This window comes from Eretmochelys imbricata, chromosome 1 (genome assembly GCF_965152235.1).
Source record: "Eretmochelys imbricata isolate rEreImb1 chromosome 1, rEreImb1.hap1, whole genome shotgun sequence".
Lineage (NCBI taxonomy): Eukaryota > Metazoa > Chordata > Testudines > Cheloniidae > Eretmochelys > Eretmochelys imbricata.
In genome coordinates this window covers 335,496,034-335,521,820 of record NC_135572.1, presented here as the reverse complement: position 1 = coordinate 335,521,820, position 25,787 = coordinate 335,496,034, and the positions used below count along the sequence as shown (strand labels likewise).

General features: G+C 41.8%; 1 protein-coding gene across 2 annotated transcripts in view; it reads right to left on the bottom strand.

Annotated features, from left to right (window-relative positions):
* Positions 1-24,972, bottom strand: part of NAPEPLD (N-acyl phosphatidylethanolamine phospholipase D) — a 39,551-nt gene extending 14,579 nt beyond the window's left edge. Inside the window, exons 1-2 of one of the 2 annotated variants that reach the window (XM_077835911.1) lie at positions 24,667-24,972; positions 5,890-6,202 (exon numbers count right to left, since the gene is read on the bottom strand). In XM_077835911.1, the coding sequence (XP_077692037.1) occupies positions 5,890-6,202; positions 24,667-24,869 (516 nt within the window). In that variant the 5' untranslated portion in view covers positions 24,870-24,972. The remainder of the gene's footprint in view (positions 1-5,889; positions 6,203-24,666) is intronic. The other variant, XM_077835921.1, reaches the window with a different exon arrangement.
* Positions 24,973-25,787: the final 815 nt, after the last annotated feature.

Here is a 25,787-nt window from a genome sequence, read left to right as displayed (position 1 = left end):
TGTCTGAGAGGGAAAGCAACTGGTCAGTCACTGAAAAAGAATGTTATGCCATTGTCTACGCTCTGGAAAAGCTACGCCCATATGTTTGGGGACAGCGTTTCCACCTGCAAACCGACCATGCTGCACTGAAGTGGCTTCACACCGTCAAGGAAACTAACAAAAAACTTCTTCGGTGGAGTTTAGCTCTCCAAGATTTTGATTTCGACATCCAACACATCTCAGGAGCTTCTAACAAAGTGGCTGATGCACTCTCCCGTGAAAGATTCCCAGAATCAACTGGTTAAAATCGTCCTTGAGATGTGGAAAATATTGTTAGTCTTTATGTACTTGGTAGTATATTTAGAGATGCATGTGTCTTATTAACTCTGTTTTTCCTAGAGCTCCAGGAAGAAATCCCAGCCAGTGTTTCACCCTAGCTGAGATTTGGGGGGCGTGTCATAAATATAAAGGGAAGGGTAAACCCCTTTGAAATCCCTCCTGGCCAGGGGAAAGCTCCTCTCACCTGTAAAGGGTTAAGAAGCTAAAGGTAACCTCACTGGCACCTGACCAAAATGACCAATGAGGAGACAAGATACTTTCAAAAGCTGGGAGGAGGGAGAGAAACAAAGGGTCTGTCTGTCTGTATGCTGGTCTTTACCGGGGATAGACCAGGAATGGAGTCTTAGAACTTTTAGTAAGTAATCTAGCTAGGTATGTGTTAGATTATGATTTCTTTAAATGGCTGAGAAAAGAATTGTGCTGAATAGAATAACTATTTCTGTCTGTGTATCTTTTTTGTAACTTAAGGTTTTGCCTAGAGGGGTTCTCTATGTTTTTGAATCTAATTACCCTGTAAGATATCTACCATCCTGATTTTACAGGGGGGATTTCTTTATTTCTATTTACTTCTATTTTTTATTAAAAGTCTTCTTGTAAAAAACTGAATGCTTTTTCATTGTTCTCAGATCCAAGGGTTTGGGTCTGTGGTCACCTATGCAAATTGGTGAGGCTTTTTATCCAACATTTCCCAGGAAAGGGGGGGTGCAAGTGTTGGGAGGATTGTTCATTGTTCTTAAGATCCAAGGGTCTGGGTCTGTAGTCACCTAGGCACATTGGTGAGGCTTTTTACCAAACCTTGTCCAGGAAGTGGGGTGCAGGGTTTTGGGAAGTATTTTGGGGGGAAAGACGCGTCCAAACAGCTCTTCCCCAGTAACCAGTATTAGTTTGGTGGTGGCAGCGGCCAGTCCAAGGACAACGGGTGGAATATTTTGTACCTTGGGGAAGTTTTGACCTAAGCTGGTAAAGATAAGCTTAGGAGGTTTTTCATGCAGGTCCCCACATCTGTACCCTAGAGTTCAGAGTGGGGGAGGAACCTTGACAAGCAGAGTCAATAATTCAATGAATATTGCTGATAATTTTTTTTAAGGAGCTGCCAAGTAGAGAGGTATAATGCAGCACCACTGCTGCTACGTTACTTATGGAGGGTTATCTTAAATGTGAAGTCCCATGGAAGCTTAGTTAAAAATTGAAATAGGGATTTCAGTTCTACTGAAACTTTTTTGAAAGGTAATGATTAAGTGTAGTTCCCTTCAGATCAATATTCCAATCTGGAACTTCATTGGAGCTGTAGCTGGAATAAAGAACTCCGTTAAAAAGTGTTACAGAAACACCCTGAATGTATTTTTCTTAGAAGGGAGGTGATAAACATCGTATTATTTGCCATTAGACATTTATCTCCCTTTCACAATAACTATGGCAATGCTCTCTGAAAAGAAGATTAAACCATATTTGATCCACTTGACCACCTTCCAACTGATGAGGGTGCAGAAGAGAGCCCCCAAAATAATTTGAGAGCTGGAGAAAATGCCTTACAATGAGAGATTCAAAGAACTGTAGCTCACGAAAGCTTATGCTCAAATAAATTTGTTAGTCTGTATTCGCAAAAAGGAAAGGAGTACTTGTGGCACCTTAGAGACTATCTAAAAGAACTCAATGTGTTCAGTTTATCAAAAAGAAGATTGAGAGATGACTTGATTACTTTCATGGTATTATAGTGTTCTTTGATCTAGCAAAGAGAGGATAACAAGAACCAATAGCTGGCCATTGAATCCAGATGAATTCAAATTCGAAATAAGGCACAATTTTCTTTTTCTCTACCAAGGGAAGTGTTATCATCTCCATCAGTGATATCTTCAGATCAAGACTGAATGCCTTTCTGGGAGATATGCTTTAGCCAAATACAAGTTGTTGGGCTAAGTGCAGGGATAACGGACTGAAATTCTGTGACCTCTATTATATAGGAGGTCAGACTAGATGATCAAATGGTCCCTTCTGGTCTTAAAACCTATGAATTAATACAAAATTATGGAACGGCATTAGGGCAAAGAATTTTCAGGTTTTCTTCATAAAACAGAATTTTGTTCTTTGATGTGTTGAAAAAATTTCTTCATGACTGTCTTTTTTAAATGTTCAAATTTTGTACTAAAAAAATAGGTTTTTCCAAGTCATTTCATTATTCAAATCACAAGTACTTAAAAAAAAGAGTGTACACAACTTCTGTTGCCATATATTCCATACTAAATCATTTGACTTGCACAATGAGGTAAACAATGAGGTGGATAAAATACACAATCTTATCCAGATTTAGTATTAGCATACTAGTATTACTGTGGTGACATAGTTGCACGATAGATGTTTGGTTTTGTTCCAAGAGCAATGGCAGATGTTTGAAATATGACATTAATGACAAATTGGCTGTAGACAATGATATCTAGCGATAAATATTTACTACTCACTTATTTTCATTTCTGCATTAATGTGAAATCCCCACCTTCCCGCCCCAAATGCAAAGCAAGAAGAAATGCATGACTGGCTTTAGTAAGATTGGTTAATTAGCTTCAGACTTTGGAGCTCAATACATATTGATGCACCATCTGATTTTATTTTAACTGAGATTTGTGGAAGAACACAAATCAACAGTTTACGTTTACAATACATGGTGATTAAAGCCATCTCAATGCCATTTAGAAAAGTCCTTAACAAAGCCAGTAACACACAGAAAGTCTGTGGTCTAGATTCCCAGTTAAAAATGGAGGTTTGTTGTAATAATTTAGCAATAGTCTGTAGTTTTTAACAATGAAGTACGTCATGGGTGTCATACAATTCCATATGCAAAATACTGACTGATAAGATGAACCAGTTAAGGGTGTCAGCTACTGAGCATGTTCTTAAAATCAAGGGGTTGCAAACTAGAATGCAGAGGAAGCAGCAGGTTTGTATTAAAGACACGCTACAGCTGAGCAGTGTCAAGGGCAGCATGGAACCCTCAGCTTTAATTTTAAGTAGGCTCAGAAATACTTTACGATTTAATTCAGAGGTGATGCAGACAATGGTGAAGCAAGCAGTGAAATGGCTCAGGAGCTGAGAAGTCCAAATAATAATGCTTCATCTGTCTCTTTGCTGCTTCTGACTCACTTTAGTGACTCTCCTACTGTCTGCTAGTTCTTATTTCACCATCTGACGTGCAAACTAGGAAATCAGAGTTGGAATGTACAAATTGGGTCAGTTAGCTCTGCAACAGGCATAATGTAAATTCCTTCTTGACCTTCCCTTAAGTCAGGAATAGTGATCCTGCAGCTCAAATGAAACAATATTGCAGCTCTCAGTTGCATGCACACACACACACACATACACACACACACACACACCCCCCACACCAAAGCACTGACCCATGTCATCAGTCATTAACCAGACTCACAGGCTGGTGGTCACCCTTTTAAGTAAATACATCTCTTTGTCATAGGTGGGGTTGCTCCATAGCGTCTCTTGCAGGGCCATGTGTGGTGCTGTGGGAGCTCTCTGCCTTAGTCCACAAGTTGTGGCCATCTACTCAGAGCATTGCGGTCTAAGCTGTGAACTTGGAATCAGTCTTTAAAAAGTTAACTAAGGATAACAAAACTCAGAATTTTACTGGCTGTGCATTTAAAGGCAAGTGCTTAGTTGTAGCGCTTGAGGCCAAAGCCCTGACCTGGTCCTAAGGATCTGGGCCAGCAGTGACCAGTTCCTGCTCTGTCCAAGTGTCACCCCAGACAGCTCTTTAGAAGCAGGCAAACCTTTTAAACTGGCCTGCTGGCTCCCGATTGGTCAGTGTCTTCTCCTTCCTGGCCCTTCTAGGCCTCTGAAGGGCTAAATCTTCTTGGTAGCCTGGTCTGAGTGGGTTTTCCTCGAGCAGCCAGGTGTCAGTGCAAGCCAGGATGTGAACTCCGCATAAAATAATGTGGCAAGCCAGAAGAAACAGCTTGAGCCTTTGCAGGGAGCGTGGCGCACACATAGTGGCCAAATGCCCTGGGCGTGCATGTTGGATGTTGTGGGACTAGCAAATTTAAAATGGGTTAATTAATCCTGGAGAACAGTGCCCAAAGTGCTGTCAGACCAACTGTCTACAGATTTAATCTGTTCCTTAAATAGATTCCCTAGCCCTCTGAAATCAAACAACTCTGAGCCACTGCCACTAAAAACGCGATATACAGACTTATTTTCTCATCAGAAGAGCTGTCAATTAGCTATCTTCACAGTTCATTCATAGATCAAGCAATGAAAGTCTGCCACATGCTTCAGATTGTGAAGCATAAACTCTTATGATTGCCTCCTGGAGCAGAAAAGTTTTAGCAACTTGTACTGGCTCAGAAGTGCATCTCCAATCAGAGGCATTTAAGACCAGTATCCAGTCCTCTTTGTGGCAGGAACTATATTTTCTTTCTTTTGTTGTGGGGGGAGGGCAGGGGGAGGGTTTGTAGTTTTTTTTATTTTTAGGGGGTTTTTTTACATTATGATTGTATACAGTACTAGCACAATGAAGCCCTGAAACTGACTGAGACCTACAGGCACTGATGCAAGACAAATAAATAATAGTGTCTTTTCCCAATAATCTGACAGTGTCTTAGATAAATGTCAGCTCAAATTAGCCTCAGTACAAAAACTTACTCTCTCTGAGAGAATCTAACCTAAGGATTGTGGCTGGCAAAAAAAGAGAAAATTATCATTACAATTTAGTAGGTGTTTTATACCATCCCATAGCTATATAAAGTTTTCACCGCCATTCAAATCATACAGTAACATTTTTATAATTAAATGTCCCATGAGTAATAACTCCAGCTTGAATAATGTAGTGGATATCCTACAAATTGTAGACATGTCCAATATCTATTGAAAGAGAAACATGCAATAACCTGTAACCATGCGAGTTCAGACAAATGGTGTTTTGGTATTTCCTGAAGTTTCTCTCAACATAACCTGAACTGGCTAGATTAATTTATTCCAAGTTTATAGGCATAACACACCAAATTAAAGATTTCACAAAGGTAGAAATGGATGGCTTTTGAAAAGAATAATAAAAAGAATTAAAAGATATGACAAAATAGTGACACTGGTGAGTCTCCAAAATCAGTCGAGAGCAGTGGTGGGCAACCTGCGGCCCAACAGGGTAATCCGCTGGCAGGCCACGAGACAGTTTGTTTACACTGACCATCTGCAGGCACGGCCACCACTGCTGCTGGTAGCCATGGTTCACTGTTCCTGGCCAATGGGAGCTGCAGGAAGCGGCACGGGCCACAGGGACGTGTTAGCCGCCACTTCCCACAGCTGCCATTGGACAGGAACGGAGAACCGTGGCCACTGGAAGCTGCAGGTGGCGATGCCTGCGGACGGTCAATGTAAACAAACTGTCTAGCAGCCCACCAGCAGACTACCCTGGTGGGCTGCAGGTTGCCCACCACTGGTCTAGAGTCTCCAAAAGAGGCCTAAGAAGACTTATTTTAAAATCCTCTTATTTTAAAGATAGGAATTGAGAGCTCTCAGTGCCCCACAGGATTAGGGCCTATATCTTGGAATAGTAAACATGCAAATAGTTACCTGCTTTGAAGATGGGATGTTGCTGTTATTTTTTTCCACGAGGGCCCATTTCAAAATATTTGGCAAGGATGGAGATTTCCATGTTGTCCAAGGGTTTACAAACTTTCCATCCTTATCTCTCTTTGATTTAGTTACATCTTCCTCTAATCGGTAATCCAGTCTGAAGCTTTTTCTGGACGTCCTAGAGGAGTCACTGCCTCTGGAACCTCGACTTGAATTTTGTCGTTTCCTTACTGCCTCCTTAGGGTACTGGTTACATGCAGTCAAAGGTTGCTCTTCATCTGCCTTCTCATCCATGTCTTTTGGTGAAGAGCTAAAATATATTTTTTAAATTAATAAATCTTTTCTTTCACTAACATTAACATTCATAAAATTGAAAGCTTTCCACACCACCACAAAAATAAAGCTGCCCTTTCCATTTTGCAATTAAACTTACTTTTCCATACAACTTTACTTTTTAAAACAGTTACAATTACATAGAAAGCTTAAAAAACATGTCTTGGCAAGTAGTGTAGTTCAGGCAGAATCTTCCTTCCTGATATGCATAACTTCAGAACCCAGCCCTATGACATATGAGGTATAAAAGAGGGAGATGTTTTTTAATTTATCATTTTGGAAGAGTACCAAACTCCTCCTAAAGTTCATTTAACACCTGATGTAATTTGATCCGGCAAGCTCAACCTTGAGATTCTTGAACTATGAAATATTTTATGACCTGACATCGTACCTTTGTTCTGTAATAAAAACTGCAGTATTATGTGGCAATAAAGATACTTCTGTTTAAAAGACGCATCAACAAATAATGCATCTCTGTATAATATGAATAAAATGTACGAACCACAAGAGGTATTTGATGCCTCAAGATAGCTGTATTTTAGACAATACAGGTAGGCTGAAAATTCAATTAAGCTTAACTGATATACCTGTAGTTAAAATAAAGTCAAATGTCTGAAGGACAATCCAAGTCCCATGAAACTTGTCATCCCAGGGATGAGCTGCAGAAGTCTGGTGTCCATTAAGTAGGCTGGTTCCTGGACTTGGGAGTTTACAATAGGTCCAATGTTTATGTTTTATTTGCAGCATTTAGTATTTTAGATCTTCAAAGTGTTTTACAAACAGTAGCTTAATTTCAGCAGCACTGTGAGGTTAATAAATATCCTTATTTTGCAACAGGAGAAACAAATTAATTTCCCTACAGCTACAGTTTAAGTCCATTTCATAGCAGCAATCAGAATATGGGAGCCAAGAGCTCTTAACCCATGCTGCATTCACACTATTGTCAGGCTGAACATGCATCCTCTACAGTTTAGGAATTTAGATAAAACAATCCAAACTCAACAGGATTCCAAGGTGGGTGGAAAACCCATGCAAAGTAATAAGTGAGCCCTGGTGTACACTACAGAGTTACAGGTTTCAGAGTAGCAGCCGTGTTAATCTGTATCCGCAAAAAGAAAAGAAGGACTTGTGGCATCTTAGAGACTAACAAATTTATTTGAGCATAAGCTTTCGTGAGCAACAGCTCACTTCATAGGATCCAAAAGCTTAGGCTCAAATAAATTTGTTAGTCTCTAAGGTGCCACAAGTACTCCTTTTCTTCTTATTACAGAGTTAGGTCAAATTTAGCTGTGTGAGGTCGATTTTATAATGAATGCATCTACACAAGCAACCCCATTCTGTCGACCTAAAGGGCTCTTAAAATCGACTTCTGTACTCCTCCCCAGCGAGGGGAGTAGCACTAAAATCGACCGTACTGGCTCGAATTTGGGGTAGTGCGGACACAATTCAATGGTATTGGTCTCCAGGAGGTATCCCAGAGTGCTCCAATATGACTGCTCTGGACAGCACTTTGAACTCTGATGCACTAGCCATGTACACAGGAAAAGCCCCAGGAAACTGAATTTCATTTCCTTTTTGGTCAGCGTGGCAAGCTCAGCAGCACAGGTGACCATGCAGTCCCCCCAGAATTGCAAACGAGCTCCAGCCTGGACCAAAAGGGAGACACTGGTCTGATTGCTGTATGGGGAGAAGAATCTGTGCAGGCCGAACTCTGATCAAAGGAAGAAATGCTAATATATATGACAAAATCGCACAGGGCATGATGGACAGAAGTTACAACAGGGACACACAGCAGTGCCGTGTGAGCGTCAAGGAGCTAAGGCAAGCCTACCAAAGACAAAGGAGGCAAACGGTCACTCTGGGTCAGAGCCCCATACATGCCGCTTCTATGATAGCTGCATGGCATTCTAGGGGGGGACCCTACCACTACCCCACCATTGTCCGTGGACACCTGCAAGAGGAGAGTCTCACGCAACACAGAGGAGGATTTTGTGGATGAGAAGGAGGAGCAGGAGGAGAATGCGCAGCAGGCAAGCGGTGAATCCGTTCTCCCCGGCAGCCAGGACCTTTTTGTCACCCTGGAGCCAGTACCCTCCAAAGGCAGGATCCCCGACCCTGAAGCCGGAGAATGCACCTTTGGTGAGTGCACATTTGTAACTACAGTACAGGGTTTAAAAGCAATAGTGTTTAATGTTTGATTTGCCCTGAAGACTTGGGGTGCATTTGCGGCCAGTACAGCTACTGGAAAAGTCTGTTAATGTGTCTGGGGATGGAGCAGGAATCCTCCATGGACATCTCCATGAAGCTCTCCTGGAGGTACTCTGAAAGCCTTTGCAGAAGGTTTCTGGGGAGGGCTGCCTTATTTTGTCCTCCATGGTAGGACACTTTACCACACCAAGCCAGTAGCAAGTAGTCTGGAATCATTGCAGCACAAAGCATGGCAGCAAATGGTCCTGGGTTTTGGTCACATTCAAACAACATTTGGTCTTTATCTTTCTGTGTTAGCCTCAGAAGAGTGATATCATTCATGGTCACCTGGTTGAAATAGGAGAATTTTTGTAAGGGAACAGTAAAAGGACCCCGGTCATGCTGGGTTGTTTGCGCTTGGCTAAAAGGGATCATCCCATAGCCACGCGGTAGGGGAGGGGTGAAGGGATCATCCCAAATAGCCATGCGGAGGAGTGGGGAGAGGTATGTGCTGCACATCCACCTGAAAACCACAGCCCCTCCTTTTAAATGGCAAACCCAACCAGCATTGCTTGCTATGGGAAAGGAGGACGCTGCAGTTTGAAAACATTCCCACATGCTATGAAGCCGTTAGAAGCCAAATCCGCATACCCTTTGGCTTACCATGGCTGCCTGGAAACCAAATTCTGTTGCCCAGCCGTGTGTGTGTGTCACCATGCTGGCAGGCAGTCAATATAAAAGGCAAAATATGACCTTGTACCTAAAGCACATGTGCTGTCTGCTGTGAATTGCTTGATTCACTGTGAAAGTCTCCCTTTTGTTCTCAGAAATGTATTGTCTTAAATTTTACTCTCCCTTTGTATCCCGTTGCAGGTACAAACGTTTCTATGTTCCCCCTATCATCTCCATCCCTGAGGTTATCGCAGATTAAAAGGAGAAAAAAAACGCACTCGCGATGACATGTTTTCCAAGCTCATTCAGTCCTCCCACACTGATAGGGCACAGTTTAATGCATGGAGGCATTCAGTGGCAGAGTCCAGGAAAGCATTAAGTGAGTACAATGAGAAGAGGCAGGATGCAATGCTGAGGCTAATGGGGGAGCAAACGGACATGCTCAGGCATCTGGTGGAGCTGCAGGAAAGCCAACAACAGCACAGACCACCACTGTATCCACTGTACAACCCCCTGTCCTCCTCCCCAAGTTCCATATCCTCCTCACCCAGATGCCCAAGAACGCGGGGAGGGGAGGAGGCTCCGGGCACCCAGCCACTCCACTCCAGAGGATGGCCCAAGCAACAGAAGGCTGTCATTCAAACAGTTTTGATTTGTAGTGTGGCTACAATAAGCAATGTGCCCTTGCCCTTCCCTCCTCCCTGACCCCACCCGGGCTACCTTATCAGTTATCTCCCTTTTTTTTTAATTAAGAAAGAATGCATGTTTTCAAACAATAGTGACTTTATTTCCTGTGCCAGCTGTGATCGAAGGGGGGAGGGTGGTTGGCTTAAGGGAATTAACATCAACAAAGTGGCAGGTTTGCATCAAGGACAAACACACACAACTGTCACACCGCAGCCTGGGCAGTCATGAAACTGGTTTTCAAAGCCTCTCTGATATGCAGCGCACCTACCTGCACTCTTCTAATCGCCCTGGTGTCTGGCTGTTCAAAATTGGCAGCCAGGCGATTTGCCTCAACCTCCCACCCCACCATCAACATCTCCCCCTTATTCTCAGAGATATTATGGAGCACACAGAAAGCAGTAATAACAATGGGAATATTGGTTGCGCTGAGGTCGACCCTAGTCGGCAAACAGCGCCAGTGAACTTTTAAACGTCCAAAGGCACATTCCATCACCATTCTACGCTTGCTCAGCCTATAGTTGAACTGCTCCTTACTACTGTTCAGGCTGCCTGTGTATGGCTTCATGAGCCATGGGATCAAGGGGTAAACTTGGTCTCCAAAGATAACTACTGGCATTTCAACATCCCCAACAGTAATTTTCTGGTCTGGGAAGTAAGTCCCTTCTTGCAGCTGCTCAAACAGCCTGGAGTTCCTAAAGATGCGAGTGTCATGCACCTTTCCCGGCCATCCCACGTTGATGTCGATGAAACGTCCCTTGTGATCCACCAGTGCATGCAGCACCATTAAGAAGTACCTCTTGCGGTTTATGTACTGGTTGGCAAGGTGATACGGTGCCAAAATAGCCACTCGCTTCTCAACCGTCAGGGCAGCTCTCATCTTGGTATTCCTGTGCTTCAGGGTGGAGGAAAGCAACTCACAGAGTTCCAGAAAAGTGGCCTTATGCATGCAAAAGTTTTGCAGCCACTGGGAATCATCCCATACCAGCAACACTATGCAGTCTCACCAGTCTGTGCTTGTTTGCCAGGCCCAGAATCGGCGTTCCACTGTACCAACCAGCCCCACTGCCACCATGATGTCCCAATTGCCACATCCCACGCTTTCAGGAATGTCTGTGTCTATGTCCTCCTCACAATCGTCCTTGTGCTGCCATCTCTTAGCCAGGTTCTGCACATACTGCAGTATAATGCACGAGGTGTTTACAATGCTCGCAACAGCAGGAATGAGCTGAAGGGGCTCCATGCTTGCCGTGCTATGGCGTCTGCATGGGTAACCAGGAAAAAAGGAGCAACTTGATTGTCTGCAGTTGCTTTCATGGAGGGAGGGAGGGGAGACTGACTATATATACCCAAAACCACCCGCAACAATATTTTTGCCTCATCAGCCATTGGGAGCTTAACCCAGAATTCCAATGGGCAGTGGAGACTGCGGGAACTGTGGGATAGCTTCCCACAGTGCACCGCTCCGTGAGTTGATGCTAGCCACGATAGTGAAGACGCACTTTGCTGACTTAATGCGCTTAGTGGGGACATACACAATCGACTGTATAAAATCGATTTCTAAAAATCGACTTCTTTAAAATCAACCTAATTTTGTAGTGTAGACATACCCTGAGTGGCTTAACAGGTTTAGTTTAAGAAACTCTGTCATACACTTATTTTGAATTACATTTTTAGTCCTCAACCAATGTTAAGACAAATGTTGGTTTGGTGTCCAGTTATTTAAAACAGAAAAGTACTAAAGATTTCAGACCTTTACATGATTAAAAACAATAAGTGACCAGAGGCAGACAAATAGCATTGTACATTGTTTAGAATCAGTGGAACACTGTTAAGAGAGATATGCAAACAAGAAAAAAATTAAATGGCCAGATGGAAACGGCATTTGTATTGGTCTTCAATATGTTTGGAAACATTCTTATAGGTTAATGTCTTGATTAGATACTTCAAAACAATGTGGGGGGAATTTTAGCATTCATGAATTAAGATTGATGGTACTGACTAGAAGTAACAATAGAGGTACCAGTATCCAGCATGCAAACTTCCCTTTACAGTTCCAGAGCTACTATACCTTTTATCACAGTCGAGAACCATTCCTACACATGGGCTGGGAATTGTACTGTTTAGTGATATGGAACAAGTCCTCCACACATTCTGGACTACATAAACTTTTCACCCAATTATCAAGCTTGACCTCAGGTATCCATTAGAGATATACTTGTACATTAACTGATTTCCAAACTTTGTGTGCTCAAGGATCAGTTCCAAAAGGATGGTTTTAAATAAGGCCACTCACTTACAAGCAATTTAAAATAAAAATTTCTCCATTGTACTTAGCATGGTTTTAGTCAAATTAGTTAAGAGAGGTGTTGTTCCTTTGACAAAATGATTTTCAAGTACCCGAGTGGCTAGAATTCACTCTGCCCTTGTACAATTAAATACAAAAATCTATGTTAGTGTACCATTACAGCTGAGATTTTATACACAGACAAAAGGAATGTAATGTTACTACAACCCATCAAAAATTTATGTATTGGTGGAGCTCTGACTTTAAAGGTAGATTCCTCTTTTCCTTCTATAGGAACAGCCATTTGAAAATTAGTGAGATTGCTTACCTGTGACATAACAGATAACATAGCTGATAAGGGTTGGAGATACACAGATGGTTCCCGCACCAATCATTACTCTGCCATCTTCCACAGACATAGACTATTAAGGCATTAAAGACAACACCATGTGGTAGCAGAAATATCTCCATACGTCCACAGCAGGGCAGGGTTACTGCTACTGGCTTTTAACTGTGTAAAATCTCAACCATAATGTTGGATTAAATTAAGTTTCTTTGCATTAATTTTCTTGTGGTTTTAGAGAGATCACCCAGTGTGTACATTTGCTAATTAACAATCACATAGTCTAGTAAATGAATTCGTATATTAAACAACATTTAATACAAATTGTGTGCATTCTGAAAATATGCACGCCACTCTAGAAAAGTATGCAGAACTGTGGTATATAGAAGAACGAAGGGAGCACAAAGGAGAATTAAGGGTTGTGTGCAGATATATGCAGTTACACAGTATGTCTTTCCAGGTACTGAACTATGCAGTATACATGCTAGTGTTTGCACTCAGGGATAACCATTTTTTTAAAAAATTCCTCACAGAGGACTACATGCCAAGTCAGAAGTTTTAATTACATATCATTTTTTAATTAAAGCATGCAAACAAACAGCATAAAACCACATCTGAAAAATTGCTAAAAGACGGTATGCAAAGGTAAAGTATCAAATTCTAGTAATTTAGGTACTTAATCCCAGTAAATTAATCAGTTACCATTTCAATAAACCACCCATTTCAATTTTCTTATTCAAATACATAATGACTGTGGTCCACATAAGCTACTGTAAAGTCAACATACTACCATTGTTACTACAAGCTAAGGGATGACTTGATCACAGTCTGTAAGTACCTACAAAGGGAACAGAAATTTGATAACAGGGCTCTTCAGTCTAGCAAACAAAGGTATTACAAGATGCCATGGGTGAAAGTTGAAGCTAGACAAATTCAGACTAGAAATAAGGAGCAAATTTTTAAAGGGGATTATAATTAACCATTAGAACAATTTATTAAGGATTGTAGTGGATTCTCCATTACTGGAAATTTTTAAGTCAAGACTGGATTTTTAAAAAAATAATACATTCTAATTCCAACAGGAGTTAATTCAGGGAAGTCCTATGGTCTGTGTTGTACAGTAGGAAAGACTACATTATCGTAAGGGTCCCATCTGGCTTTGGAATCTATGAAGTAATTTTACATTAAAAGAGCTCCAAAAGTGTCTGAGGCATTTTTAAAAGTTTTAGTTTATCTATTACATTCATCTCTCAAATGGGTGAGTTCGATTTTTGCTTAAATACACATTTGATCCTGCTCTGAAATTTTTATATTGAAACAAATTATCAGTGTAAGGGAAGAGGGAATGGTTGTACTGACAACAAAATGGGTGCCAAGGCATTTAAGGCACTGCAGGTATCCATCTGCCAATATGTTTTCCACCTGATGCACCTACATGGCTTTCATTAGCATTCCATAAGCATTTGAGGGGAGTACAGACCTCATCAGCCAGAACTGACTGAACTTAACCTTTTTACATACATAAAGAAAATTATGAATTTAGAAACAGTTAATCTAGTCAAGTATTCTCTGAACTGTGTATTCCTTGAAAGTCTCTCTCTTGCCTCTTAATTTATGTTTCTCTTGGAAATATGTAGTGGATATAACGCAGTGTGTCTGAAATGCAGCAATTTTGCTCTGTACAGCAGTTTTGATACTGCTTAGGGTATAGCAAACGAAAGCTAATTTTTTCTCCTTAAGGTAAAGAGGAACATTCTTTAAAAATCCAGCATGCTTCAACTTTTGGCTTAAAATAAAACCTGGCAGGTTGTTTGTCTACAGAGGTTCTTGGTATTCTAAACAAGAAAGCTTCTAAATCTGAGATTTGGTATCTATATCTTGAATATTACAAAGTACTCAATCAGGGATGAGTCAACACTTCCTCCCTTCCTCTAGAGCTCTCCTTGGGGGCAATTTTAATTTTCTAGCACCAAACAACCCCCTATTATTATTTTAAGCCATTGGATTGTCTGTCAATATGTATAAGTGAGCTAGATGTTGCAATCAACCAGCCTTCTGTTAAATCCTATCTGTGTGTGGGGAAGCAATAAACAGACTTTAAAAAAAATCCTGTGTAGACATCCTGCAATTGTAGACTTGCACAGGTAATCTTGTATGCTTGACCCTTTTAAACAAAAGTGAAGAATCTGCCCCTATATATGCAAAACATTAATCAAATGCTGGATGCTTTACTCACACAAGTTGTCTTACATCCAAAACCACATGCCAGTAGGCAAACGTGATATATTTCAAAAGCACAAAAGGGATGCAAATACTGTTTGACTGTTATGAACATTTAAAACAGAGCAGGAGGGCTTTTTCAAATTAAGAAATATTTTAATAGCCAGGTGCATGTAATCATAAAAAAAATTAATCATCATCAGTTTGTGGAAAAGTGACCTATAATTAGATCCTTGCTAATGTCTGATGAAAAGCTTTCTTTAGAAAAGAAATATGTTAGAAGCAGGGTTTGAAAAATCCACTCACATAGGTGAGCAGAAATCTCTCAGGCAAGTGCCAATAGCTTCTGCAGAAGTAAAGATTCTGTTTTAAAAAATTAAGTTCCTAGCCTTTATGCTTGCAAAGAAAACATTCATTGTAAACCAAGTGTAATCAATGTAGTGATGTCTTCCTGAGTCTATACAGAGAACTCTAGTTCTGACACTGCAGAGGGTATAGAGAGTAGAAAGCTGCCACTGCTGTTATACAGGGGAGCCCTGGCCTCCAGGACATCTTAAGATGAGGAATGCCCTGGAGAAGTTGCCAACCTCATCCCTAGAGCAGGGAATACTGGAGAGGAGTTTTCGAGAGGGGTCGGTTCCCAACCAACCCAGCAGAGAAATCTGTGTGTGGAGGAGCCCCATTCACACTCTGCCAGGAGAGGATTCTAGGGCTAATACCCACAGCTGCCCCAGGTCAGCTGACTGAGGTTCAGGCTGCAGGGCTGAAAAACTGCTGTGTAGGACATTTGGGTTTAGGCTCTAGCCCAAGCTCTGGGACCCTGCGAGGAGAGAGGGTCCCAGAGCCTGGATCTCAGCCGAAGCCTGAACGTCTATACAGCAGTATTCAACCCCGTAGCCCAAGCCCTGCAAACCTGATTCAGCTGACCCCTGGCCAGCTGCGAATGTGCCTTGGGTCTTTTATTCCAGTGTAGACATACCCTCAGAGGGAAGAGAGGGGCAATATTAATTGATAAATATGTTGTGGTGGCCCAGCATTCATTTGGGACTCAGTTCATCCAGCAATATACCAAGGTTTTCAGGCCAAAGCAGTAGGGGGGGGTGGGGGGGGTGGAAGGGACTTACCAGACAAGAGGGGTTGCGGCTCAGGAGGGGCATGGTTTGGAGAACCTGTGTATTTTGGCCTCACATTTAGTCTTTGAGCTATTAGGTGTTGGATCAATTTTGCAAGCCAAGTTCAAAGCTGATAAACAACTGAAAATGCACATGGTATAGTTTCATATTGGAATTAACCATTAACTTTTAGGAAAATAACAGTGAAGTGCTCAGTAAAATCTTAAAATGGATTTTACCTCACACCTTTTACAAGTGGACCTTAGAAATATAGAAGTGAAAAATTACAAATACACATTATCAGTATTTCTCCTTAAAAATGCAATTTTAAACATTACAAAGTTTCAAGTGTGAAAGCGTTTCTTTTAACTTCAGTCAGGAGAATACAGGCAACAGAACATGGAATCTCTTATTAACGCTTGCATGTAGATAAAAACCTCCTCCCATCCACTACCCAGTACCACCATCCACTACCATACTGCATACAGGTATAACTCACCACCACACACACACTTTGGACATGCTAACATCTGAAGGAGTGGAGCATTAATTTGTTGGGCCCCAAAAGATTTAATTTGAGAGCAGGGCTCCCGTTCTCTAGATCTTATGTACCAATTCAATTTAAACTTTTGACTATAACAGGATTCAAAAAAGGACTAGATTTGTTCATGGAGGATAGGTACACCAATGGCTATTAGCCAGGATGGGCAGGGATGTTGTCCCTAGCTTCTGTTTGCCAGAAGCTGGGAATGGGCGATAGAGGATGGATCACTTGATGATTACCTGTTCTATTCATTCCCTCTGGGGCACCTGGCATTACATAGAAACTGAGAGAAATGGCACACAATAGCCAGTAAGGGGCCTGCTTGTTCTCTACCCCACTACCACTGCCCTAGTGGGCCCAAAATATCCGAGCTGAGGGAGTTCTACCACCTTTGTGCCAGGAAACATATAATTCAGCAGCTTTCCTTCAAGCATTCCACAAACACAAAAAAAAAACAAAAAAAAACCCACATACCTTTGGGCTGAGCCTAAGCATGAAAATTTTCAACTGAAAAGGAATTTATTTGCAAACATTAGAAAGTGTGGAAAGAAATGCCCCCTGCAGTCTTAACTATGGATAGTCATTGGCAGCTAGATTTTACTCACAGTGTTCTTTTCTTTCATTGTTCTTTAGCACTGAAATTGCTTAGGGCAACTATTGGATAGTTTGAGATTAGATGATTATGAATGCAGTTAAACTTTTATTATAAAGCACTTGAAGCTGTTCAAACCAATCAGAACAGCAGATTGGCTGAACACTCCTAGCCTTATGATTTTGCCTCAAGCTGTGGAACTAACCGGTCTTCAAAGAATTCTTTTAGTGTGTTGGACTGTTCCATTTTAAAACTGCACAGAAAGGGAGAAAAAAACATTGCAAAATGATTTACTCACGCTATTTCATATTTTAGTGACTAGTGAGAAAATGTGTACAGTGCCCTTATGTCCGTATCACAACGTCTGAAGAACCTACCACACAATTTTCTGTCATACTTTGAAGCATACATTTTATATCATTCTGGTTTCCTACTAATGTGGATGGGAAACACAGTGTTTTGACTTTAAAATAATTGTTGTTCCACTATGAACACTGTAAAACAGGAGTAACTGAGTTGATTTCAGGAAATTTTATAAGTACTGAATATACATCGTTAAGGCATGCAAAGGAAGAGGCTACAAATTGTTTACATCTACATCTGTTTCATTAATATGAATAACGTGAATTTCTGACGTTTATTATCAAAATAAATGTGCACCAGAAAACATATTGGCCAGAAGCTATTTTCTCTTTTCTTTGTTATTATATACTGTATAGGGAACATTAAGTTACTGTACTAGGAACTTAAAGTATATTAATTTTAATGTCTAATTGGGACCATTTAAATGCTAACATTATTAAGCACTGACCATTTGGTTTTTAATAAAAACAAAATATTAATGAATGCTAAAGTAACATTTAAAAGCCACAAAAAGTCAGAAAATTCAGAGTTAAGGTTCTTATAGCAACATTAACTCGTTGCACATATGGAGTATTTTACTATTTTTTTGCCGAAGACCTAGATTGTCACTATGATCTACCCATTCTAAAGGACAGAATAGCTGATTCACCATCAGCTCAGGGTTAAACAAAGACTGTGAACGGCTAGCCAACTACAAAAACAGTTTCTCCTCCCTTGGTGTTCACACCTCAACTGCTAGAAGAGGGCCCCATCCTCCCTGATTGAACTAACCTCCTTATCCCTAGCCTGATTCTTGCTTGCATATTTATACCTGCCTCTGGAAATTTCCACTATATGCATCCGAAGAGGTGGGTATTCACCCACAAAAGCTTATGCTCCAATACGTCTGTTAGTCTATAAGGTGCCACAGGATTCTTTGCCGCTTTTACAGAATAGTGATTCTGACTCAATCTGCCTCCTGATCTCCCCCTTGCTTTAAAAAGGAGCAGGATCCAACACAGCATACTTCCCCCCCAGTGCAGCTATGCTGGGTGGCATGCTGGGGGTGAGGGTTGTGGAGCCAAGGCTATACCAATTCCATTCCCTCTTGCCCACCAGCGCATAGAAGAGGGGGTGCAGCAGTTCTGGTTCCCTTCCCTGAGTCTGCTTCCTTATGCTCACTGTGTAGCTTGCACACGGGAGTACAGTCCTTTATACCCTGATGCAGCCAAGCCAAAGCTCAGTCCTAAATATGTAGATTAATGTGTTTTACTAAAACTATATGTTTTAATAATGATTTACACTTAACCAGAAAAATACAAATAGAAAACAGTACACATGAGCAACATAGACCAGCTAAGCTATCATTGCTGTTGGAATCGACCTGCAACTGGATCCGCATACATGAACCCTTGTACCAGCATGGAGTCCCAATAAAATCAATAGTGCTCTATACGAGCATAAAAGTCGGTCCTCACAGATCAAATGGTAAGATCTGGCCCTGAATTTTTAAATTTCCTGACTCTGACCCCAGGCCTACAGAGATTTACGCATATGAGCAGTCCCACTGAAGTCAACAGAATTACTCAGGTGAATATAGTTAAATACAAACATAAATCTTTCCAGGACTGCAGATTTTGGTACTTTTAACTGTCAAACTTTAATGGTGCATAAACATATATTAAATGCCTACGTGTATTATTTGATTAATAATCTCACATGGTTTTATTTTTATTTAATGATTATTATATATAATGTGATGTTAGGGTGCCCAGAGATTTTACTTAATTAGGCTTTATCTAATTAAAAATCTAAATAAATACAAAAGGTTGTGAATTTACAGGGTGCCATGAAGGTACTAAGATAACTGAAGGTACCTTAGTTTGTATTAATGGTTGCTCGATTAACTTTTTAGGTTAATTAGATGAGATTAGAAAATAAATGGTTCTATCCCAGGTGAAATGGAATTAAGGGCTCCATCTATAGCATAAAATGAACCAGGTTAGTATACAGCTTTCTGCCACATTCTAATTTTTTTTCTTATCACTGTGAACAGAAAACATTGTTATATAACAGTGTCTTGGAAAGGTGCTGTAACCTAGGTCTACAGGTATCGTTATACAGCAATATAGGAGCAGAAGCAGTCCATTTATGTTTAACTTCAGATCTTTTATGTCTAACTCTGCAATTGCCATCTCTAATTTATATTTTTATGCTTTAAAAAAAATCTTTTTTTGACAAAAGAGGACAAACACACTACCATGCAAACCTCTCCCATAGATAATCAGAGGAAGAAAAAGCCCTCCACCTATCAGAGTTTGTAAGAGCAGTCAGTTTTATGCCTGGGAATAGCTAATATTCCTTCAATTCATTAAATGTATGTTGTCACTCAATTTTTGCTTATATACGTTAATATTCAGATCTAGGGACTCCACCACTTCAGTTTGAAGTCCAATTCCACCTCTTCACTTCTCTCTAGAATATACCTCCTTAAATTCTTCTGACTTGTTCTCTCTTAATTTAAACCTGTCCCCTAATTTCTGGTTTGTCCAACTAACTCAAATAGGTCACAGTTAATTTTATAAAAAACATTAGCTACTTTACATACTTCTACCATATAACCTCTTAATCACATTTGCATCCAAGTACAACCAATTTTGCCTTACTCCCCAGAAGAAATCCATCCATTTCTTTTATTTTAGTTTCACTATGCTGTCTTTTCTCCAGTGTAACCATTCAAAAAATCATACACAAATTTTTCATGAGAGTTACACTAGCAGATGCTCAACAGTGCTCTGTACTCCTCATACTCTTCCTGAACATGACAGTTTAATTTCTGAAACTCAGTGAAAAGCCAGTAAATGCAGAGATAAGGCTCTCCCATTTCTCCTTTACAGGAGCATCACATTTAAAACAAGTCACAATGATAAAAAAAACCAAGAAATGTAGACATGAAATGTCATTTCACATGCTGCACAACTATAGCTCTGCTCCCAAAAAGAAAGATACCAACTGGAACTTGGAACACCACAGTCCATTGCCCCTTCCTAACCAAACCTGCCATTTTCACTGTGTCGATCACTCCAAATCAGGATTGTTCTTCATACACTCCAGTGGGACCTTCAGTATGGTTTGGTTAACATCATTGAGTGGAGGAGTAGCACTTTTTCCACAGGACAACAAAGGCACATCGCTAACACCAAGGCGAACGAAACCAAATATTTATTTCACATGGTCAAACAATGTATTTTTCCCTAATTTCATTCTTGGAAATGGCGGAAGCATTTAGGCTGAATCACGTACACACACTCAGACCCCCAGCATGGGACATAAGCAACTGAAAACAGGGAAGCGTCAGGTAACCTTAAGTATAGATGGTGCTACGAGCTCCAGCTATAATAATTTACCCCTAATAACAAAAATCTTTTCATACATGAAAGGGGTAAACAGTGAGGTGGCAAAGTTTGCAGATGATACTAAACTGCTCAAGTTAGTTAAGAACAAAGGAGACTGTGAAGAACTTCAAAAAATCTCACAAAACTAAGTGATTGGATTGGGCAACAAAATGGCAAATGAAATGTAATGTGGATAAACGTAAAGTAATGCACACTGGAAAAAACAACCCCAACTAGACATATAATATGATGGGGGTTAATTAGCTACAACTAATCAGGAGAAAGATCTTGGAGTCATCATGGATAGTTCTCTGAAGACGTCCATGCAGTGTGCGGCGGCAGTCAAGAAAGCAAATGGGATGCTACGAATCATTAAAAAAGGGATAGAGAATAAGATGGAGAATATCTTATTTCCCTTATATAAATCCATAGTACACGCACATCTTGAATACTGTGTATAGATGTGGTCCCCTCATCTCAAAAAAGATATACTGGCATTAGAAAAGGTTCAGAAAAGGGCAACTAAAATGATTAGGGGTTTGGAACAGGTCCCATATGACGAGAGATTAAAGAGGCTAGGACTTTTCAGCTTGGAAAAGAGGAGACTAAGGAGGGATATAAAATCATGAGTAGTGTGGAGAAAGTGAATAAGGAAAAGTTATTTACTTGTTCTTATAAGAACTAGGGGCCACCAAATGAAATTAATGGGAAGCAGGTTTAAAACAAATAAAAGGAAGTTCTTCACTCAGTGCACAGTCAGCCTGTGGAACTCCTTGCCTGAGGAGGTGGTGAAGGCTAGGACTATAACAGAGTTTAAAAGAGAACTACATAAATTCATGGGAGGTTAGGTCTATCAATGGCCGTTAGCCAGGATGGGTAAGGAATGGTGTTCCTAGCATCTGTTTGTCAGACGGGGGAGATGGATGGCAGGAGAGAGAGATCACTTGATCGTTACCTGTTAGGTTCACTCCCTCTGGGGCACCTGGCATTGGCCACTGTCAGTAGACAGGATACTGGGCTGGATGGACCTTTGGTCTGACCCAGTATGGCCATTCTTATGTTCATGCCAACATCTTACTATTATTCTTTAATACAGTAGACTATGTGACTTCTTAAATGTACTGTACCCTATCAGCCTATTCTCTAGGCAGGGAAATGATGGCACATGTCCTAATACTGTATCTATCTGGATAACCCCTTCACCTTATTATTTTTTTGATTTATCCAAATCTTTCTGTAGCCTCTGTAGTGTCAGTCCATTTCTATTGTGTAGCTGTGTCCTTTTTATTTTATTATATGCTATTCACGGCCAAGACTATACCTTCCTATATATTTGTAGAGCACCTGGCATATTTTATGTGCTTCTGTAACACAAATAAGCAGTAAATAATATTCGCTTGTTATTCCTGTAATTTATTTTTCTAAGAAAATTCAGATCAAATGCAGTATATGTTTTTTAGTGAAATTCTTCTTTTTGCCTAATGCCTGCAACTACACTTAGGCGCACGCACCCAGACCCACAAAGCTATTTCCTAATGGAAGTTAGGAGCCTAAACAGCTTTGTGGATCTGGGCCAAGAGATTTACCAAGGCCATACTGTGAGCTGTGGGGATTAGAATTGGGACCCTGCTAGAATTCAGTGGTACCCTAAGCATACTACAGAGCTTCTCACTAACATTTGTTAACAAAAACAAAATAATGAAAACACAAGACCAAAAATGATTTTATAGAAGACCAGAACAAAATAGAAAACAGTTACAGCAGGTGTTATGCATGAAGGTACTAACTGTTATTGCAGCACCTGGTGTTTATTAATCCCAAAACAATCTCCTAACCAGTTGCAGAAAGGGCAAGAATCTAAAAGTGATTCTGGGAGGCTCAGTCACTTAGCTTACTATGTATGGAGAAGTGCTAGAACACTAGATTTCTCTCTAGGCAATTCCAGAAAGTCTAGCTAGCTACCAATATCCAACAGTTGTATTAGGATATCAAAAATTTTGTGAAGGCTGTTGCTTATTCATCTGCAGTACATGCCTTTTGCTTTATTTAAACTAGGTTGAAATCCATCAGACAAAGCCCATAGCAGATTTAACCATTATTTCCCTTTCTGCAGTTCTACTCCATCCCACCTCCTTACATTCTTATGTCTCTGACCTTCCCTTCCACTTTTTCATACTCTGACAGTGGTTCTGAATGTAGAGATTATATTCCAGGGAAAGTCAAATTAGGCTTTTACACCTTCAGGCACTAAGATTAATATCAGGTGTTTGGATTTCAGAAAATTTCAGTACATATGCATATCAGGTATTTCAGTTGTGGCTCATTTCTGGTACAATACTTTTTACGGAGCATCTCATCTGTTCAATAAATCAATCCCCAAACTTTACCCTTAACTGATGATCTATTAGACAAAAAAGTTAAGACAGCTCTCAGAAGTCTATTAGGGAAAAGACTCTCTAAAGGCCAGTTATTGCCTTAGCCCAATATGAAATTAGTCAGTCTTGTTTAGAACAAAATAAAACATATGAACAGAGAGCACTTTCTTGGCTGTGTTGCTGTGTCTGCTAGCCCATTTAAAAAAAAAATAGATTTTCTGTTTGCTGAGGGGCAGAGTAGAAGTAATGTATTAGAATCACATTTCATTGATTTTAAGTTATCACATGAAAACTTATTTCCTGCTATTGTTTAAAAAGAGTTTAGTAGCATATAGTTAATCACATTTGACAAATACTTTGCTTAAATCTGTACTTGAGATAGTTACTGATCATCCAGATTATTTGGTTAAACAGACTATATTAAGACACTTTATTGATATTTTTCTACTTCACATCTGAATTCTACAAAAGAAAGAAAAAAAGGTTTCTGTTTACAGTGCTTCTTTTTAATAGTGAAAATGTTAAATAAAATGACAATACTGTGAGGTATACAAATGTTTTTAGGAGATTATGTAACATGTTTTCCTGAATGACACTGCAGCATATTACCATGTCAATGAAAAAGAAGAATAAAACTATAGCAACTGAGAAAACAGGACCTGCTCTTCCAGGATTTCATTCACCAGCCATAGATAGGACTCTTGGTCCCAATTTTTAAAAAATGACACACTAATATGTGGTCTAATCAAGATTTTTCATTAACACAGAATCTGCAGTATCTTTTTTAGATGCAATCCATTTCAGTTTCTCTTAAGGAGCTGGCTTTCTGTACTAAACAGAACTAACAGCAAAATCATATATAAAATCAGAACGGACAAAGCACTTGAAAACACACTGTAGTAAACCGTGTTCTGGCAAGGAGACGGATTTAAGTGACTCAGTAGGTCTTAAACATCTCTAACTTTTTTTTTGGACATCAGTAGGAAACAACTCATTTACTCATTGACACAGCGGCAAATCCTATAGATCACCCATCGTCATCTACTCCAGTGGTACAAGGTTCGCCCACACAAGCTGCAAGAACGAATAAATTATTCTGAACGGGTTTTTTAAACAACAACAACAACAACAACAAAAACCCTAAAAACCACCATACGCTCGCTCTTCTGCCTTCCACCCGCAAGCCCCCTACTCCTGATTTCTTAACTTTCAGGGTAGCAAGAGAGACCGACCAAGATCCTGTGCAGCTGCCAAGATGCTGTCTATGCAGGGCACACGCTAGAGTGGTTCAGGAAAGTTAGAGAAGGTGGGGGAGGCAATCTCTCCTATTGGACTAACTTCTGCTGCTGGGAGACACAAGCTCGGACGGTCAGTGCTTCGTGGTGACCGTTTTTAAAAACCTCTCCCCCACCGCTTGAGCAAGCGCCTGAACTGAAACACTGCAGCGAGCAGGGGAGGCAGAAAGGTGGGCAGGGGAGGCGGGCCATCTAAAGCACTTCGCTGCCTTTCTCAAAGCGCAGGGTTTGCCCTGGGTACTTTGTGTCAGAAGGGAACCCTAGAGCCGCGGGGCGAGTCCCCACCAATCCCTCCCCACCCCAATGTCGGTCCCACGCCCCCTCTCCCAGCAGCTGCGCCCACTTGAGCTGGGGCCCGCAGCACAGCGAGACCCCAGGCAGGGCTCTCCTCACCGCCCGGGCTGCGGCTGGGCGCTCTCGTCGTCCTCCTCCTCCATGGCGCGGCGGCGGCTCCTCTCCCCCGGCTGCGCCGCGACTCCCCGGCAGGCGGAGTTACGCGGCGGCGGCGGCTGTCTCCTACCTGACAAACCACCAGCCACTGAAGGCAGCGCCAAAAGCTCCAGGCAGCAGCTCCACAGCGCCCTGCTCCTCACCATGGTGGCGCCTGCGCGGCAACGGCAGCCCGGCTCCCCCTCCCGGGAGCCATCACCTACCCGACCCCCGCGTACAGCTCAGGGAACTCGCAGGACCCGCTACCGCCGCCTCCCTGCGCCATCGGGAACATGCAGGAGCCTGGCTTCCGCTACCACTTACCTTTACCAAGATGGCCCCCCGGAGGGTAGTTGGCGCCGCGGCCATCTTGGTAAAGGCCAAAGCATCCAGCCCGCCGCTGGCAGTGGACCAGCGGTTCAGTGAGATGGAGGAAGGCTGCGTGATGAGTCAGGGCTGCTCTGACATCGCCCGAAGCACCCACCGCCTGCCCCATGAACTCTGCACCAGGAGTCCTTGTGCCGGGCCTGGGACAAGCCCAGTTTCCATGGAGGAGCCCTTGGGAATCTGTGAGTGGGAGGAGGCGCAGCCACAGGGTGGCCCAACGTGGTCCCAAGGAAGTGCCCCCGGTGAGGATGAAAGCAGCCTGCCTGGGCTCCAGGCCCTGTGCCAGGAAGGGGGTCCAGTCCAGCAGCAAATCAGTAAGCTAGGCAAAGCCCTTTGGTGCTGGGTGGTGACAGGCACGCAAGCCCCGGGGAAGAGGTGCAGCGCCCTCGGAAGTCACATAGCGGATTAACTCTAACTCTCCTGTGGGGCCAGGGCGATTAGATTTTCTGGAGCCCCTGGGGGGCTGGAGTCGGGGAGTGGGCTCAGGGCTGGGGCAGGGGATTGGGATGCGGGTGGGTATGCAGCTCTAGCTGCGGGGGGTGCTCTGTGGTGGGGCTAGGGATGAGACAAGGGGTTTGGGTGCAGGTGGGCGGGGGTGGGGTCTGGGAGGGAGTTTGGGTGCAGGAAGGGGCTCTGGGCTGGGGTAGGGTGCGGGGGGTGGGGTCTGGGAGGGAGTTTGGGTGCAGGAGGGGGCTCCA